This window comes from Rhynchophorus ferrugineus, unplaced genomic scaffold (assembly GCF_030347505.1).
Source record: "Rhynchophorus ferrugineus isolate W39M unplaced genomic scaffold, kcgeb_rfMv2 rfM3, whole genome shotgun sequence".
Lineage (NCBI taxonomy): Eukaryota > Metazoa > Arthropoda > Insecta > Coleoptera > Curculionidae > Rhynchophorus > Rhynchophorus ferrugineus.
Window position 1 is genome coordinate 29,330,600 of NW_027472582.1, and position 21,286 is coordinate 29,351,885.

Genomic DNA, 21,286 nt, shown 5'->3' on the forward strand with positions numbered 1-21,286 from the left:
TAGAGATATTAGGCTTTAACAGCGCCCAAGTCTAGTAGCTATATTTTCGAAAGAACCGGTTTTTAGTCTTTACGGTAACATTTCCTCATTTTTTTATCCTGTAAGCACTTGAACTCCTATTCATGTTCGAATGGAATGTTAAGGATAGTAAGATTTACAATAGCAACATAATCTACGAATCAGGTCATCTAAGGGTGATAAGGATCCACGCGTACCAGCATGTTGCATGTAGCAGAACGCTGTGTTTTTAAATACATAATTATTCTTACACTTAGTAATTAATATATACTTTATATATAATTGTACCTAGTACTATGCTGAAAAGCAGCAGAAAATCTACATCTTTTTGGCAAACACTGGCTTGGGTTTTTAAATGAAAATCTTGTATCCGGAGTGAACTTGACAAATACTTTTGAACTCAAGTAAAACTAATGGAACCATTGTAGATGCCTGAAGAAGTTTAATGATTTTTTGGAGAACAATAATGTATTAATTAGCTGAACTAAAATCAATAAAAATGCCAATCGCACCCTTTCCACTACCAATAAACCCGAAAATCTTATCTTCACAAGCCCTATCAAGTCAAAATCCTACCTGTTCTTCTCGGGATGTTTTTTGCGAGCTCTTTGATATCTTTTTTTGTGTAATAATATACAGTAGTTATTGCAAACCAGTTCAGAACTTTGTTTAGTAAATTTGGAAACAAATAATTAATCGTGACTACACAGAATTCCATGTACTAGCAACGCTTTAGAATTTAGGTGAAAAAAATTATAGTATAAAAATGCAGTCCTTATCCACCAGCTTTAATAACATGTCACTGATTAGAAAGAAACGCAGCACTAGAGCATAACACTTCTGCGGGGAAAACGAAGTATTTACAGACTTAGTATTTATAGAAGTATATGACTGTTCTTAAAGATACTTGCGTGAGTGCTTTTATACCACGGAAAATATCATTTTACTTGTAAGAACGGAATTGAGTTAACTATGTTCTTGAATTTATGAGTATTGTTGTCAAAGAATTATTTTGAATAAACTTGGAGGGGATGGATAAAATAGTATGAACACCTGACATATAGACAATATCTATTTATTAATAGTTTTCACTGTACTGTTGTCCCATCCGGGCACCAAAACATCCGCTAATTGTTTCAATGATGTTGGAGATGGAAATCTACTCCTCGTTCTATGTTCTAAAACTCCGCATAATAGTTCAATTACCTTAATCTAATGGTCTGGTCTGTGCTGGCCAAATAATATGTTGATATTCTGATGTTTCTCCAGCCAAGACCAACAAGTTTTTTTGGCTGTTTGTTATCATGGACGCATTGTCATTATGGAATATGGCAGCAATATGCTAGTCATAGTAAGAATATCATCAATGAGGATATTTAGATATATATTCGTTGTGATCCGGTTAGTGATGTAAATAAGAGGATGAGATGAACACCAGGATATTGCCGCCGAAATCATAACAGTACCATCCCCAATCTCCACTGTAGAAAGTGAGCAGTCTGGATTGTAGCTTCTATTTGGGGTTTACATACACAAACCTGGCGCTTTGTAGGATACAATGTAAATGATGATTCATTGGGCCATAACACATTCATCAAGCGTCCAGGTTTTATGACAAATGCACCACTTCTTTCGCAGCTTAGCGTTAGTTTCTGTAAGAAAGGGTTTCGCTTGTTAGCTTTGTAGAACTCCCGCCGTACTGCTTTTGTCAAAACGGTATTGCTCAAGTAAGTGTTGAGTTCTGCTGTCATTCTTGTCGCGATAGTTTTATGTTGTCTCGTCACAATCCATTTTACCATTACTCTTCGCCAATGATGCTTTGCCGTGTTTTATGTATGCTGTTATTACCGTGGATACTGTCATTAGTGAAATGTTAAGCGATCATTCATTGATAACACATTTCACTGATCGCCTGTTTTAACCATTGCAGAACACGCATATTCACTGACCTATATAAACTGAGTAATATATATATATATATATATATATATATATATATATATATATATACATACATATATTTCCATTATAGCAGTGTTGCCAACATGCAAGAAGCAATACTATTTTGCATGTAGTTATTACCTTTTTCATTCCCTATAATATCCAAAACTCTGAAAAAATGTTCTTAATGACCGTAACTTAATCTTCGTATACAACATAAGGGATATGTTATTTAAATCAATTATTAAAACTTTTTTGACTAAACCATTTTTATAAAAGTAAATACCAAAAGAGTAAGTTTTTCTCAGATGTATCATATTTACCACAGTAAATCATTAGTTTGAACGACTTAATTTTTTGCCTTTGGCTTTTTTCCATTTTCGTTGATAAAAAAGTGTTTCTTTGGTAACTTCTCTTTTTATTTCGTCCCGAAATTATTCGCAAGGGAAATTGGGCTGTTATAAATTTTCATTACGATCACCTTGCTTTTTATATTTCGTTACGAGAAATGTTAAAAGGAAAGTTTGACGTAACCCAAGATTAAAAATAGCATACTTTCGACACATCTAAATAAAGGAATATTTCAACGTCAGAAGATTTACTTGATATATTTTGTTTATGATATAACATATCTGTGGGTTTTAAATTAGCCACCATCTTTTATTTTAGCTTTATGGCGACGGCATTGCGAATCCTTGCTCTTTGGTCTATATGCGGAGCTTTATGTTCTGTCTTGAAATGCGCTTTAGGCTACACGTAATATTTGCTTAGAGTATGCTATGGGTTTCCAAGTTTGAAAGTGATGTAGTAAATCTTGAAATATATATTGGTAATTTTCGATAATGATCTATTTATTTTAAACTTCAAAGTATGATCAAAAAATTATTGAAAACATAAAATGTTATTAGTTTTTGAAATTTATTTTATCCCTTTCAAAGGTTTGGGAAAACAATTTGTGGATACAATCAAATTGTGGTTTTTTTTCCAGTTCGAAGAAGTAATTCGATTGAATGTTATAACGTTGAAATTGTCGCTGAGCTATATCCATTAAATTCACATTTCATCTAATATTTTGGAAACGATTATTTATTTCAGATACGTGCTACATTTTTTGAAATTAATCTGTTAGAACTTCAACAATCTTCCCGTGGGCAATAAGTATTATAAGTATTATGATTTCCGTTGTATGATATAACTATCCTTACAAGTAGAAGATTGCTTCAGTAAGTGATTTGCTGTAAATTTTTAAATCTAAGTCTTATTCTTGATGCTTTTCTTTCTTTGAACTTATTTTAAAGTCTATCCTAACTTATTCGAAAGACTATTCTAACTTATTCTGGAGATTAGATGAATACCACACCATACAGTTGCTTTTAGTGGATGCAATGATGTTTAAAAACCAGATGTTCTGTTTATTGACATGACCACTAAGAAGAAAATGGGCTTCATCGTTCATTATCAGGAAAGTGATTTCAATGCAAAAAAAAACAAGATGGGGATCTAGAATGACAACAGCTAAAGGCAATGAACTACATAAAGAGCAATTAAACTAAGATGTAGTTTTTGGAAAACCTACTTATTGGCCGACTGATCAAGAGAAAACCCAAGACCTGTTAGATTTCTAATAGTAAGAAACATAATATCCAACTATACAAAAGTCGAGGAAAATTTTGAGCTAAGTTCAGATCATATGCCACTGATTTTGACGTTGAGCGAAAACACAATAAGAGAAGAAAGAAACCCAACTTTAACAAACAAGGGAACAAACTGGGAAGGATTTGCTGAAGAATTGATCACATGAATTCAACTAAATATACCCCCCAAGACAACTGAACAATTAAATTTTGAAGCAAGAAAAATTCGTAGTAGATATTCAACAAGCTGCCACATTTTTTAAGATTAATCCCTTAGAACTTCAACAAACTACCCGTGGGCAATAAGTATTATCATATGATTTCCGTTATATAATATAACTATCCTGACATGTAGAAGATCGCTTCAGTAAGTGATCTGCTGTACAACTTTTAATCTATTTTTTATTTTAAATGCTATACAAACTTATATTAAAGTCTATCCTAACTTATTCTAAAGATTAGTAACGGTAGTAGCAGTAACTGCAACAACTTGGTCATTTTCAAAAAAAAAGGACCAATGATGTCTTCAGCATGAATGTTATACCATACAGTTGTTTTTAGTGGATGCAATGATGTTTCAAAACCGGCAGTTCTGTTTATTGACGTGGCCACTGAGAAGAAAATGGGCTTCATCGTTCATTATCAATTTAGACGGAAAATCAGCCTTAGTATTGAATTATTGTACTCAACTCGTTAATCAGGATCTCTCATTTTCAGAAGATTTTCAAATCAGTTTTCAAAATTCGCCTTAAGCTTCGTGCAGAAATGTGTAACTGAGAACCACGGTTCCCAATTGATGTTTCTGGAGGCTCTGCAACATTATCTCGCACCAGACCCACATTTTCAGCGTTACGAGACGTCTGTTGTTTTTCAGAACGAGGCCTGTCTGCTGTCGTACCGTATTCTTGAAAATTCGCATGTAAACGATAAATTTTAGTTTTGATGAATTAGAGGTACTGGATGATTAGGATACTTTTGACGCAATTTCTGTTGAGTGGCAATAATGGAACGATTATTTTCAATAAATATTGTCACTATTTCTGCTCGTTCATGTGACTCATATTTATCTATAATAAAATTTAGACGTATACCCAACACAATGGTTAAAGCGAAACTGAGCTGAACGTCAGATAACCAAGATGACGCGCAATCAAAATGGTAGCGGGAGTTTTACCTCACCTGTTAAATGCGGGTGCTTTTTTAAGGCAAACTAATATAAATTCACTAATAAATGATCTGTGTCATTTTTATAGATGTTCTATAGCCATTCGTTTCAAAATAGTTCTATTTCGTTGCTTCAGTAGATATTTACATTAGAGTGGACTATTATTTAACAGTCAAATATTTCTCTGTTATAATAATTTATGTGAAATCCACGCTTCGACTTTCATTAGTATTTATTTTTATATAAATGGTTCAACTGTTTTATGTTAGTTTTATATATATTGACGTATACTCATTACTATAAATATCATGCAACTAACGATTAATTTTCCTTATTGGCCGGTGAGGCCAAATATGGCGAAAATAACTACCTCGAATATTGACTTTCAAGTTTAATAACTGATCTCTGAGTAAAGGGCGATAAACTTATTCAACATTCACTATAGAATTACCTTTATTGAATAACTATTACTAGAGACATGCGATTTTAAAGATCAGGAATAACTGAAATTACTCTTTGGATATGTAGGTGAGAATTTTTACTATTCATGAAATGAACATTAACAAAAATAACAATTTTAATAGTCTTAGGAGAATTATAGGGCATAAATAATTAGTTTGCGAAAAGTTCTTTATATTTCATGGTAACTTTTCTAATAGCTTCATTAGAAACTTTGGTTCTATTTTAAAGTTATTTTAGTTCATCTTTTTCACTTTAATTTGTTTACTATCCTTGTTTTAAATTTAATTTCAAATAAAACAACGTATTTCGCGTTAGATCTGAAACTTTCAAAGGAAGTTCCTTTTCATTATTAACCAAATTCCAGGTGTTTAATTTCGGAAACAATGAGTTTTACTTGAAATTATGGTAGTAAAACGTTAATTTGTCAGTTATTTATTATTATAAGAAAAGAAACATAAAGAAAGCACTTCCAAGCAATATCGTATTTTATCTATAATAGTAATAATCCATTTATTTAATACGTTTTTATATTGAGAGTAGATAGTAACTTACTTTTTAGTAAATTCGTATTGGCCAATGCTAAATAAAAAAGGCATAGTATAATAATATTTCTTCTTGGGGTTGTGAAGGTGTATCGAGAGTTCCACCACTGAAAACGTTCTTATTTTGTCAAATTAACAACTTGTTTGTGAAAATTGGTTGTAACAATAATATTTTTTGAGGTTTGACTTTTATTTTCAATAATTAATGATTTATTTTCTCTTTTATTGAGTGTTGAAGAGATTATCATACTTGAAATACCGAAACCACGATTTAGATATTTACATGTTATTTTTATATTTACGTAGATGATATACCATTTGGAATATTGCTATCATATCATATATCACGATTGAATTTCTTAAGCATTTCCTTACACCTACCGATACGAGCCCTTTTTTTGAGCGATTGTCAAACTGTGTGGGATCCAACGCGAACATAACTTTCGTAAAGCTAAGTGTTCATGTAAAATCGCATATATTCTGGTGTAACTAATGCTTAGGGATGCCCCAATCTCACAAGAACGACCTTCACGAAACTTGTCGGACAGCCAATTACGACCACGATTGAATCCATTAAACCAGCGACACACGGTGGTTCTTGACGGAGCTTCATCTCCAAAAGTTAAATTAAGTTGATTGATAAACTCTCGTTGTGATAATCCACGTCGAAAATCGTAAAAAATCATGACACGAAAATGTTTACGATTCAGTTCCATTTTTTGCCGAGACGAAACTTTCAACTAAAATAAAATAAACAAATAGTGCCCGTGCGACAAAATGTTTTGAGTACGTATATCGTTAAAAATGTCAAACTTTACGATGGAACCGTCAAATGGACTCGCATGACAAAAGCGGTGCCAATTCCTCGTATTTGTAGCGGACTTTTGTTTTATATTGGTTATTCTAATATTATCTACAGTTTCATTAATCTGTAGAAAATGTATTAATATTTTCTGACTATAACAAAATGTTAGTTTGTATTTGTGTCTGAAAATTACTAATTTGCTTTAAAAATATTCTCTATGTGACTTTTATATGTATAAAATATTCTGCGTAAGAAAGGCTAAATTTATAGTAAAGAACAAAAGGAATGCTTTAGAACTTCAAACTTTTATTTTTGAACAGTTAGTTCTTTTTTATTAGAATTTGCCATAAGATTTATAACTTTCAAAAATGTTATTTTTATATGACCTATTTGTGTATGATTGGTTCAGTAGATTTAATATAAGTTGATTTCTACAATACTACGATTCTACGAAAATACTGCAAAACGTGAAAAATTGAAAAATAAACCATTGTTGTATACTAAACTAATAAACGTCTGATAAGTATTTAGACTTATGGAAAACATAGGAATATTTGTAAATAAGTAAATATGCAGAGTTGTAAAAAGGTACAGTGAATCAGCCTGCAAATGTCGTTCGTTTGTAAAATTTTTCAAAACATTAGTAATAATAACAGGTTGTAAACCGACAATAGTTGCTTTTTAACTTTGCTTGTTTCTATAAATTTCATTTCGCTGCTCAATATTTCTGATTATCCTGGGTAAGAATTCCGAGGCCAAATAAAAACGCAGTGAGGAATAGACTACGTCCCTAATCAACAACTTCGAACAGGAGCGAACTAATAGAGGCCTAAAGCAAGACTAAAATAGTTTTAAAACCACTGTATAGATCACTTAAGATCACTGTGTAGATCAATAAATAGATATCAATATACAATATTATTGAGTGTATTTTAGTAGATGCAGGTATGAGTAAAGAAATTAATTGTCTAATGAATTTTTTGTGTATTTCTTCTACAATGTTACGCTTAGGATACTTAGATAATTTAAATGAAAATAAGAAGGAACAATGAAAGCAAATAAGATATGACTGGAATGAAATATAAATATAGTACAAAACATAAGCAAAAATATAAGTAGTTTATTTTGGAATTGATTAAATTCTGATTTACGAAACTTTTTGTATAATTACTCAATATATAATTTAGATAATAATAACAAAATAAGTATGTATATAAACTATATTTACAAAAAGAAATCAAAAACTTATTTAACCTATCTACTACACGTATGTTATATTTTACTATATACATATAATTTAGCTTAATACCTACCTATACCTAGTTATTTATTTACAATATTATTTTAACTGACGTAGTTCAAACTGACCAGTTTCAAGTCAGTAGGTGCAAGAAATTAAATTTGATTTGTTCGTAATTTAATTTTGTTTATATGTCACTAAATTGTATTATTATTTCTGTATTGTTTGGGCTCGGCACCCACTTCAAAGTGATCAGTTAGTAGTAGTTAAAATAATATTGTAAATAGATAAATAAGTTTAGGTAGGTACTAAACTAATTGTGTGTATTAGTTGAGTATAAAATACATGTAGCAGATAGGTTAAATAATGTTTTTGTTTATTTTTGTTTAGTTATTATTACGATTATTATATACATATTTTACTTATTAAAATATTTTTTACGCACGCAGTTATTTTATTAAGTATTACAATGGGTAGGCTTAGTAAAGGTGCAACCCGTATGAGGAAAAATAGGAATAAAAAACAATAATTGAAAATACAGAACGCTTCACACCCCGGGGTTCGCTACCAAGCCCTAGTGCCTAGTCTAATCAAATCCGCGACTTTTGCGCGTGTTGTGAATGCTCTAGACATCACACCGTAGAAGCGGTCGCCTGCAACATTTCTACGACTTTTTATATGATATTGTTAGTGCTTAAAAAGCAAATAATGGCTCTTGCATTTAACGACTTCCGATTTTCCGTCACATCAGCTCATCAATGACATTATACATAAATATCTGATTATTTTAAATTAAAAAATATGTGAAGACTTTCTACGTACCTTTATTAAGATTTCCCTCGATTTACCCCCTTTCCCTCCATCAAATCCTGACTTGCTTCCAATGAGATGGCCTCAGAAGAGTACTCTTTCAGTTAAAAAAAGAATTTTGAAAATGGGTTCTTAAGTGACGGAGAAATCGGCGAACATACATTAAAAAATATACAGTCGAACGTAGAACCTCCTCCTTTTTCAAAGTCGGTTAAAAATCAACTACATTTACGGTTGTTATTTGATTTTGTTGTCATATAGTTACAATTAGAAATATTTAACTTAATTAATTATTAATAATCAGTCATGTATAGTCATCGTAATTGTAAAAACACGAAGATACAAACATTGTGGTGTTTTACATCACAAAAATACTTTCGCGCTTTAATCAAACCAAAATCTGAAATATCATATGAGGATTATATTTCGTTGTTGTGAACTAATTACACTCAAGAGCTCTCTCTTCACACTACAGTTTCTCCGTTTTTATTAAATCTTTAACATATCATCCATATCATTCCATAACCGTTCTATTCGCTTGATTTCATACTCGTCCATTATATCACCTAATTATTAAGGATAGGACATTATCGTAAGTGTTTGTTCTAGCTGAGACATTTGCATTAACAGAGATGTCGTTAAATGAAGCTCTGATTGAGTCCATCCGCCATCGTAAAAAAAGTTGGATTTGTGTCTATACAATTTAAAAAATATTTGTTGCAAATATATTTGTTTGTTACAAAACCTTACTTGTGCAATTTAAGATGCATAATCATTTGTCCAAGAATAGATTGAGTAAAACAAGATGTTGATTCCAATTTTTATAAAACAAAATTATAATGAAAACTTCCGTATCTGGAGTGATGATTAATAGAAAACCGACTTTTTGGTACGCCTTATTGGCAATTATCGGTTCATACTTTTTCCACAAGGATGCTTGCTAGAATGCTACAGTGAATAGTAACCGCTATAGAGCAGAGTTGTTCTTCTTCTTTCCTAAATTGAATCTCTTAGATATGAATAAGGAAACGGAAAAGGAAACATTCAGTGAACAGACAATTCCGCATTTTGAACCTGTGAAATCGTGTGATTTAACAGCATTAGATTCTCTGCAGGGGTGGTATATATCGATAAGACTAAGACGATTAATGAGATGAAGGGCAATTCGCCACATTCTTACTGACATCAAATGTTATAAGTAATATAAACCTCCAGATTGGGTAAAATTTCATCCAACCATATGCAAGAAATCACATTCAAAAAGAAAGGGCAAATTTTAAGTAGCTAATTAAGTTTATCTATCCCAATTTATATAATTTATATATTTTTAATTCCACTTCGTCTTATATCTCTAAAAACACCATTTATTTCAACTGCTAATTTTTTATAACAATAGTATTTTTCAAAAGTATATTACAACTTAATACAATCATGTATTTCTTTTGTTGCAGGTTCCAATTTGTTCGGATGTACTCACAATCGGCACTATGTTTACGTTCCTAATAATCAACGTTATCCTCTTTATACTATGCATAAAAGGCTTCAAAAGCAAGATATTGTGGGCCGCTTTACCACATATTTGCTGGCAAGTAGCGAACACGCAAATTTTGGTCATATTGTATTTGAAGAGGAACGAAGTAACGTTGCAGGACAGCCTCGGGTGGGTCCTGTTATTCGACTATTTGATCTATGTAACGCTACCGTTACGACTTCGTTATTGCATTATACTGAGTTTGGCAACGTATGTGTCCTATATAGCAGCTCTGATGGGCTTGTCTAAAGTTCAGATGCAGTTAACTGAACAGGTAAGTCCTATCTTACATAAGTTTTATTTTTACTAATTTTTAGTTTTTACTTCAATTTTAATCATAATTTTAAGATATGATATGGTAACTACAAAAGTAGAATTTTCTAATCCAAAATTACATTAAATATAGAAATTGTTGATTGTTGAAACTATCTAATATATAATAGAGCTAAAAATTGACTATATGCATAAGATGATTACACAAGTAACTGATTATGTTAGGTGATTGCATATATTTTGATCAGTGATCGGCGAAAATGCGAAGTGTCAATATAAACAACTGTTGAACAGTCTAAATTTCCTAACTGCTAAATTCGATGGTGTCAATATTCCTTCAAATCATCATGGAATGCAATAACATTAATAATAAGAATAACATTTTCGACATTCTTTAATTTTATTAATTCTCTTTAAAAAATTGTTGCGAATAACAGGCTGGAGGACTAAATACGTTGGAAGATAACAAATTACAAGACTTACTTGACGAGCTCAAAATCTCCAATAATTTTTAGGCGGCTTAACACATGGTAAAGCAACTGTTTCATAGAGATCAGAAGGGAAATATTTAAAAGCTTTGATAATTGCTACCACATTAATTGACATATATAAAATGCTATTTTGAACTCTTTCAACACCGCGGTTTCATTGCATATCGGAAGAAAATTAATAATTTCCGTGACTGGCCGTGAAAAGTGGATTTAATGCGGCAATATCAGCTCACGGGAGAGTCTTGGTACGCATATAGTGGGATCAGCAAGATCTAGTGTATTACGAGCTACTAAGATCGAATTAAACCTTTAGTGTAGATATTTACTGATGTCAATGGAACATAATGGGTGACGTATTGTTGCAAAAAGACTAAATACAGTGAATTTGAAGTTGTGTTGTACCCAGCGTAATCATCATATATAACGCCTTCTGGTTATTATTAATTTAGATCCATGCAGCATGGCTTGGATGGCATACGGTGTCGAAATGATGTAGAGGATACATAATATTTATTTACATAAAATAACAGTTTTCTATTTAACAGTTTGGAATGCTCAAAATGACATTTTCTAGATTCATTAAATTTATTGATTCTCTTTGAAAAATTTGTCAGTGGCAAATAACAGACTGGAGGACCAAAAAATTTGGAAGATACATTACATTACTTATAAGAAATTACATACATTAAATAGTATATTTTTATTAATTATAAACAAGTTATATATTATACGTTATAAGAAATATTAAATGTTGTATTTATAATATTAACATATGTATTAACATATAAATGTACTTTCTTTTATTTATTGTACTTTGGAAACGTGGGGATGTAATCTCGAATGCAAGAAAGCAAGGTGGTAAGAGAGCTTTTGGGTATCGATCAATAAACGCCTTTGAGTGCCTAGTTTGGTTACCCTCGATCGTTATCACAAAAGTAGTACATTAGAAAATCGTTCTATACAGAGACAAAACCTTGTTTAGTTAAGAACAGTAATAATCTTAATAACTAGCAGATAATTTTAGATGTAATTAATTATAAACATTTTGTAGATACTCAGTTAGTAAAACAGTGATTTTACTGTTTTATAATTATTTTTAGAACATGGATTTTTTTAAATTCATAACTGGTATATTTTTTGTATCAAAAATTAACTAAACTGCGAATGGTTTTGGAATATCGGCTGTGAATTTTTAAATTTTAATTTTTGTGTTTTACTAAATAAATCGTTAGGTATGAGAAAGAAATAGTACGTATATTCTTACTTATTTAAGTCTTCTTTTTACCAACTAGGGTTTATCTGGACTGTACTTACTGTTTAAAGTGGGCTATGAAGCATGGCCTTCGGCATTAGGCCTACCGATTGGCAAGTAACCAATTTAGAAATCATTCTAGAAGACATCTGGTTTTATCCAGAGGGTTACTGGCGTGATAGGGATCATTTTCCTTTTCGGATTTTGCACTCTTACCGAAGGACAATCACAAATATGAATTTACGACTATGCCCCAGCAGGATTCGAATCCGTGACTATAGCAAGAGCAGTAAGACTGTCCCGTCATCTTTACCACAGAAGTTGAAAGCGAGAAGAAATTGTAAAAAGTATGTTGAATCTGAAAAATTATGCTGTAATTACACAGAGAACAACTTTTTATTAGATTTTCTTTTATTTTGAAGACCAGTAGCAATATCCTATCATGTATATACCCTAATACCTCACTTCAATTACTTTTAGATCCTGGTAAAAGCTTTTTTCCTGTTCCCCGATTTTTTGGTAATTTATCATGGTGATTGTCGACTTTATGCTCTTATGTGTTTCTAATGTCTTTCTGTCTCTGAACTTTAGAAGTTTGTAGTTACCTAGAAAACAAAATGCTTGCCAATATAAAATCCTTCAAACTTCCCTTTTAGGATCAGTCATATCTCCTATAGAGCTTGAATTTTTTTTAAATATAAGGGCATCATATATTTCAGTTTTTAACTTTTCTATTTCTCACGGTTTTAGAAATGGCTCACACATTATATTGGCTTTACCAACAATTAAAGATTTTCTCAATGGCCACATATTTTATTATCTGCAAACTTGCTTCGTAAATACTACGATCTCAAAATTTTGTAATTATGTGTTTCATGTTTCTAAAATACATTTCAAAGTAGTCAAAAATGCGGCCACAGTCAAAAAATTATTGCCTTCTTTGAAGGTTGTTTAGCAGTCCAGCAAATGAATCAAAGCTAGGAACTTTCGTAAAATTTTAACTCAAGGTTTGTTTAAATTTTCTGAATAAAACCTTTATGAGTTCGGTAGTATACTATTTTCTTTAGATAGAAATTAATTTAGCAAAGAACGAAAATGTGTTTATATCTGGCTAATTAGTTCTGTCAATATGGACTTTTTACTAATTTTTACTGTCACAATTTACTAATGTTTATACTTAATTCTTTCAACTTCTATTTTGATTTGCTGGATGGCTTTATAATTTTATTATAGAGAAACCATTGAAGTTGAATGGTACTGAAAATGTAATTAATGTCGTTCATTACTTAATAAAATAGAATGCAAAACTGATTTATTAAAATTACGAAAGTATTAAATATCCATAGAGAAACTATTGGCTCTTAGATACATTTTAAATATGTCAGAACGTGATAAATTGCTTTTCGTATTATCGATTTCTTTTTGCTGGCACGTTTGGCGATGACAGGTCACGGTTTCTCTCCTGAAGTAGTTTGAAAAACAATCGAATTAGCATTGTCAGTTTGGCTTAGAAAAGTGCTCGATCTAATCAAGCTAATACTAAAATAAGAAGTATGAAAATAGACTTTTCTTTTACGTAATAATTAATTTTAATTTAATTTTTCATTAAATTTTTCAACACTTGTATAAAACAATTTTTATTTTTATTTTTTTGGAACAATATGTAAATATCGGATAGTATTTACACTTTTGGATTGGAATCGTTTGAAAATAATCTACGTTATAACTAGTGTTGGGAACTATCGACTGAAAACAGTCGAAACAGTCGATAGTCAAAAAAATAGCAACTGAAAATAATAATTACTATTTTCAGTCAAATGCACGGTTCGACTGTTTTTTTCAATTCGTAATGTCAGACGAAGATGTACGAATTCTTGTCTGTGTAAAATGTGAGATTGGAAAGGACGGAGATAAATGCTTGGAGCAGTTAATTTTAAATGTTTTTTTATTCTCCAATGGTAGTATAATCGAGACAGAGGTGTATATATACTCATTCACATGATAACTTTAAAAAAGAAAAGGAAAAAAATTACTAATTTATATTATCATGTAATAAATAATATAATTTTAAAGGAAGTTGTATTACTTTTATACTGAATGTTCTGTGGATGTGTAAAAAGGAATGGAATAATAACATCACAAATGTGTTATCGTGTTTTAATATATTAATTACTATTTTTAAATAACATAGCATAATAAATATAAATAGTACAATACAACTTAAATAAAACCTAAAAAGTAAATATTTTCAATAACCATTCATAATCATTGAAAAATCTAATTCATGATGAACCTAAAAATGATCGTACAATAACTACCAAGCCCTTTTTAAATAAAAGTTTTGTTTATTTTTAAACGGAAATATTTTTAAATTACTGCGAATATTATCATGTTCAATTTTTCTCCCGTGGGGCGATTTCTTTGATTGTTAATTATTTGCCCAAAATTTGAAAAAACTCGTTCCCAGGGGACAGATGTTGCGGGTATAGAGGAATATTTTACGTGTAACTGATATAATTCACGTAGTTTCATTTTATGGGTTTGCCAAAAATCCAATGGATTTTTTAAACGCCCAATTAATGGAATTTTCAAATACTGCTAAATCTGCAAAGTTGCTGCAGTACTTGGAGTAATACTTCTTTCATTCTAGCCATTTAATCAAAATATCTCTAGAAAATATCTCTAGATGTCAATATATTCTTGGTCAGTAGTTTTGTCTCGAATTCCGAGTTGTGGAACTATATTTGTATTTTTTGAAGTTAGAATGGAAGATACCTCTTTTATGATAAATTTTTGTATCGCCTCAGCATTATTTACGATGCCAAATCCTGCTTTTTTAAATCTAGGATCTAAAAATGTGGATTTCCCGTATATCGTGTTCATTTCTAAAATTGCCAGTCTTTTATTGATGATATCTAATAGACAATTTTGTAATTTTTTCCCCATTCACATGTTAAAATCCTGGATTTGATGGAATGTTGCAGTCCTCTTATTAACCGTATAATTAAAGACATCGTTGGGATATCTTTCACCAGATAACTCGGTGGTCATTATTTCAATGGGCTTTTAAAGTTGAACACATTCTGTTAAGATATTCCATTTGTTAACAAATAAAAAATGTGGTGCTCTTTTTAATAGCCATCAAAATAAATTGTTGAATATTAAAGTAGAGTTTTCCTATCAGAAAATGTATTTATTACAAATATTTAATATACTTTATTCACTTCTTTATGGTTAATATTTTTAAAAGAAATTTAACAACTGCTACTGTAAAAATTCTTCAAATCTTTTGGATCTATGCAATTTATTTTAAGTTAATTTTAGTTTTCAAGATTTTAGGAAAAATGTTTCGACAAACAAGACGCTTGGACAAAAATCGTGGAAGTTTATCAAAAAAGTATTACCTATTATACCAGTCCAAAATATTATCTATTATGCCAGTAAAAGTGTCTTACTATTTATCATTTACAATTTAATTTTTTTGTCCTCGAAAACTAGCATTCCAAAATGCTACTATATTAATTTAAAATATATAGTTATTTACAAGCAAACTACAAAAAAACATAAAACCACATATATTAAATATAAATCTATATAAGCATAAATTTGGCGCATTACTTTCAAGGTCGCGGCTAGGACGACACAGCCAGATTGTTAAAAAACAGTCGAATGAACTAGTAGAACCGAAAATAGTAACTAAAAGTAAACAACTGAAACAGTCGATAGTAAATAGTAATAAAATCAGTCGGACCGAAAATAGCGACTGAAAACAGTTACTAGTAAAAACAGTCGAACCAAAAATAGCGACTGAAATAGTCAGTAGTAAAAAGTAGCCAATTACTGAACAGTTGATAGTCGATTTCAGTCGATTGTTCCCAACACTAGTTATAACCAACATAGTATCCTGACTGAAGCTCCCAAATTATTCATTTTGAAGAAGAAAACAAATTGTTTGTTAAAAAGGTTTAACAAAACATGGATTTCTATTAATTATTTGTTATATATTGGATTAGCAATAAGAAGCATTTTTGACCATTTAATTTTGTCATCAGAAGAAAGCGTTTACTATTAAATCAGTATCATAAGAGTTCTAAAAGTGACTTGAGTTAGATGATTTACGAATTTTGAATTACGAAATATTTCTTGATGAAAACTGCAACCAAGACTGATGTTGACAATTATCAACACAAATAGTCCCATACAGTGCTTTAAGTTCCATTACAACAATTTTATAAACTACAGATCAATAAAAAATGCTAAAACATTCTAAAAATTCTGTTCAGTCTAAGTCTATACCTACAGAAATGAATTCCTGTATGTCATGCCATAACTTGCCAACGAGTTTTACGATTTCGTTCATGCCTTTTTTAATTCTCCAATACTTCACAGAAGGTTCTTGTGGCTACAAAAATGAGAAAGTTTGCGTAGAAAATTGGATAGTTTTAGAAAACTTAGCGGGTATTTAAACCTCGCTCGTTTGGCAGTTTAGCAAATATCGTTTAACATTTGCATCGACATACATCGATCAAATTGTATTTATTAATTTCTTAGTGCACAGTTTATTCGATCTGAATGTTTATTCAGTTTTGACTTAGTTGAGAGAGTTTTTTGTTCATCGCAATCATGCCTTATATTAAAAGTTTATTTTAATATCAATTTTTACTCAGTTTTCATAAACTAACACGTGTTACACGTACCTGCAATACTTGATGAACTAAGTGCAAGTGCAATTCCATTTTGTGATCAAATTCGTGCCAAAATCAATGATATTGAAAACATTTGTTCACTACCTTCATGAACATGAAGGTAGCATTTTTGTTGCTGATTTAAAAAGGGAAGACTTCTTTAAATGGCTTCTCTCAATACCTCGGAATAATATTATATTTCGCGTCTGAACTCTTGATTAAATGCGTTATCAATTGGACGTTGTCATTCCTAATTTTATTGGTCCTTTGTTGGTAAACATTTCCTCAATTAAAATTAATTCCATTGTGAATTTTTTTGTTTAAAAGAGATAAAACCATAAACATTATTTAACAGATCATCAATTGAAATGTCCCCAGCCTGACACATAGATGGCACTACTAGAATTAAAACTATATATATTTTAGGTAGCCCTAACCTAAAAGATGCGTGTATAAATTTAACAGCTGTCGGACCATTATTTTGTGAATTATAAGCTTTTGAGTGAATCAACTTTTGTTATTGTGAAAAAATGGAAAAAAAATATCGCGTGTTGATAAAATATTGCTTTTTGATTGAAAAAAATACAGTTGAAGCAAAAACTTGGCCTGACGCCGAGTTTCCGGATACTGCCCCAGGAAAATCAACCATCAAGGATTGGTATGCTAAGTTTAGACGTGGTGAAATGAGCACCGAAGGCGGTAAACGTAGTGGACGCCCAAAAGAGGTTGTTACCGAAGAAAACATTGAAAAAATCCACAAAATCATTTTGAATGAGCGTAAATTGAAATTGAATGAAATAGCAAACGCTCCAAAGATATCAAATGAACGTGTACATTATATGATTTGCGAATATTAGGGTATGAGAAAGCTCTGTGCAAAGTTGGTGCCGTGCAATCTCACTTTTGAGCAAAAACAACGACGAGTTGATGATTCAGAGCGGTGTTTGATGATAATCAAGTGTAACAAATCCGAGTTTTTGCGTCGATATGTGACAATGGATGAAACATGGTTCCATCATTTCATTCCGAAATCTGTATGGCGATGTTATGGCGTCTGTATTTTTAGATACGCATGGAATAATTTTCATTGATTACCTTAAAAAAGGAAGGACTATCAACAGCGAATTTTACATAGCGTAACTGGACCGTTTGAAGGATGAATTGGCCGAAAAACGGCCGCCTTTGAAGAAAAAGATAGTGCTCCTTCACCAAGACAATGCACCGTGTCACAAGTCAGTGAAAACGATGGCAAAAATCCATGAATTGGACTATTTCCTGTTCTCAGATTTCAAAAGAATACTCGCTGGAACACTGAGGCCCATTTTGAGGTAAAGGACAAATCGTACTAGAAAAATAGTATTAAAAATTTGGAGGGTCGCTATAATCAGTCTACCACCCTTGAAGGGAATTATGTTGAATAAAAAAAAATTTGCAAAAAAATGTGTTTTACTATGGTAGGCCAGGTATGGTAGCATTACAATAAACACTATATTTTTAAATTATTTATTCCAGTTCGAATTGAATACTCATAGCTCAGACAGGAAATGTCTATTGGGTCAGCTTGTTAAAATATAAAAGCCAGTTTTAACTTTGGGCTTGGTTCTTGAGACTTTCCCTGAATGGGATTGTCAGAACACTCATATTATTGGTTGATCACTTGTTCCTATTTCTTGAGAGTACAATAGTCTTAACGTATCATTGATAATCTTGGAATCTATTCGTAACAATATTTTTTAATATTTTGTTTTATACTTTTTTGAGTATACTTTTTAATGGGAAATATGGCATTACTTGAAATTAACTTGGAACAGAATTTCCTTGCTTCACTTCATGATGTATTGAGGATGCCCACTCGAAATTAAATGAAATAAAAGGAGTAACATATGGCGGATATATTCCTCCTGAATTATAAAATTATATAAATGATTGGTAAAATTGGTAAAAGCATCACTGAATTTCTGAAATCTAGTTGTTAATTTAAAATACCTAACGAATAAAGCCATGTATAAAATAATAAAAAGTTGAGTTAATAAACTGTGCGTTTTTATAAACTTTATAAAAATATAAGCTAATATGACTTAAACGCCCATTTTGTAGGCTGAATATATATTGTTTCCAATAGCACATATCACAGTGTCATCAGCAAATATAGCTACAGTAACATTTTCTGTTTGTGGCATGTCATATATATAGAGTTGCTAAAGTTGCTAACATGACCCAAACCACTGCCTTGCGGTACCTGTTTATGGTTCTTTCATTGCTAATAATTGATCATCATTTTCTTTCGAATTTTCAGTGCATTTATAGATTTCTAAGAGTGATTTGTTTTGTAATTGCCACGTTCCTATTGTTTCCTACCTAGTATGGCATTAAATTTATACTTAATATGGCATTACTTGAAATTAACTTCGAACAGAATTTCTTTGCTTCACTTCAGGATGTATTGAAGATGCCCACTCGAAAATAAATGAAATAAAAGAAGGAGTGACATACGGCGGATATATTCCTTCTCAGTTGCAACATAACACAGTGACCACTTTTGCTAAAGATACTGCTCTAGTAATTGTATGTAAATATCATGAAGAAGTAGCAATAAAATTGTAAAGGTCAGCAAAAAAAAAACCAAAAGTTGGACCAGGCAATGGCGAATCAAATTGAACGTGACTAAATCTGTGAACCTGAATTTCAGATATAAAATAAATCAGCACATATCTGTAAGAATAAATAATATTTAAGTGCCATATGTTAATGTAGCAATAAATTTGGGAATGCCATTGAGCACCAAATTATACAGGAGAGCTGGTGCGAAGAAGGAAAAAAAAAAGAATTAGATATTAAGCTTAGAAACATGTTTTGGTTGTCTGGAAGAAATTCTACCCTCTATAACAAATTCTTAAACTCATAGAGACATATATTATTCAGATATGAAGTCATAATTTAGTAATGAATTCATACCTAAGAATGCATAAGAATAAGAACGCACATAAGAATCATGACCTTACTCAATGATTTCAGAGATTTGGACCCCCTGAGCTGGTGTAGTGTATTGTTGAAGCAAAAGCTGAGCAGTGCAAAGAGTGTTAGTGTTTTTATTTGTAGTAATTTAAATTAAAACACAAAAGTATTCGTTGGATCATTACTTGTTCAGATTGTAGTTTTTTTTTAATATAATGCATGTTTAAACTTGATCTATTTTTCAATTAATAAAGATAAGAATATAATTGATTATATTAGAAATTGATATTATATATTTGTTAATTGTGATAATAATATAAATTATATATAACTAAAATTAATTTTTAAATCTCACAATTTTAAGCAAAAGATATGGAAGGATGAAAATGATAATAAAATAATTGAATATTAAATCAGAAATATCTTCTATTTTTAGACCCCAACAAATTTTTGAAGCATGTGGGAATACAATATTTTGGCAGCGTAACGTAGACTGATCTCGCATAAATATTCAATGACACGGTAACAACAGCTTCAATAAAAGGCAGTAGATATAACCAGGCCCTGACAGAAATATTCCGGCTATGCCAATATGTTTATTCTTATGTTGTCAACGAGGACGATGGAATTTTTTGAACAGAACATATTTCTTTGTACTTATAAAAATATTGTTACGTTTTATAGTCTTTAGGTTTATGATATACGAACGATTATAATAAATATTGTTACTATTTGATTGATATGTACATACTTTGATTCAATACTTCCTATAGGCCTATATATTAAGCACCTGTAATGGATATTAATTAGTTTAAAGTTAATATATATATTTTGCTGATATTCCTTTGAAAATATACTTATATAGCTTTTTTAGGTTAAACCACAAAACACAAAATCCATAATTTATATTTTAATTGTTGTTTCAATTGCCATTCATTAATTTCTGCTGGTATATTGTTCTTTTTATCTTATAATGTAGAGTTATTTTATCCCAATATACTTATACTTTCTTCTTACACCACTTTTAATTTTCCTAATTGTACATTTTTATCATAAAATGTGAGGTACGTAATATGGCGGTTTTGTGACACTACCATATTAATTGTAGCATAATTCATATTTATCATAAATATGAACTTTTTTAATGAACACTCATTAAATTTTAATCTCGTCTGGCCAACTATGGTATTTAATAAATACAGAAAAAACTATAGAAGGACAACATGTATCATATAGAGAGGAAATATTAAAAATATATATAATATTACCAGAGAAACATGTAGTTCTATTTTTATTTGACATATTTTTCTAATGTAATACATTTATTATGAGATGGCTCCACATTTCGACGTGGTTCTTGACAAAACACTACAGAAAATCGAAGTAAGAGAGAAATGTTTTTCCTGGGTAATATTTGAAAATTGCAAATTTTACAAATTATTAATCAGAAACATTATATTTCTGTATATACATAAATATAAA

The 21,286-nt window shown here is 30.7% G+C and overlaps 1 protein-coding gene across 1 annotated transcript in view; it reads left to right on the top strand.

Annotated features, from left to right (window-relative positions):
- Positions 1–21,286, top strand: part of Ac3 (Adenylate cyclase 3) — a 146,959-nt gene that overhangs the window by 26,679 nt on the left and 98,994 nt on the right. The window contains exon 3 of the mRNA XM_076398224.1: positions 10,069–10,422. Within this exon, the coding sequence (XP_076254339.1) occupies positions 10,069–10,422 (354 nt within the window). The remainder of the gene's footprint in view (positions 1–10,068; positions 10,423–21,286) is intronic.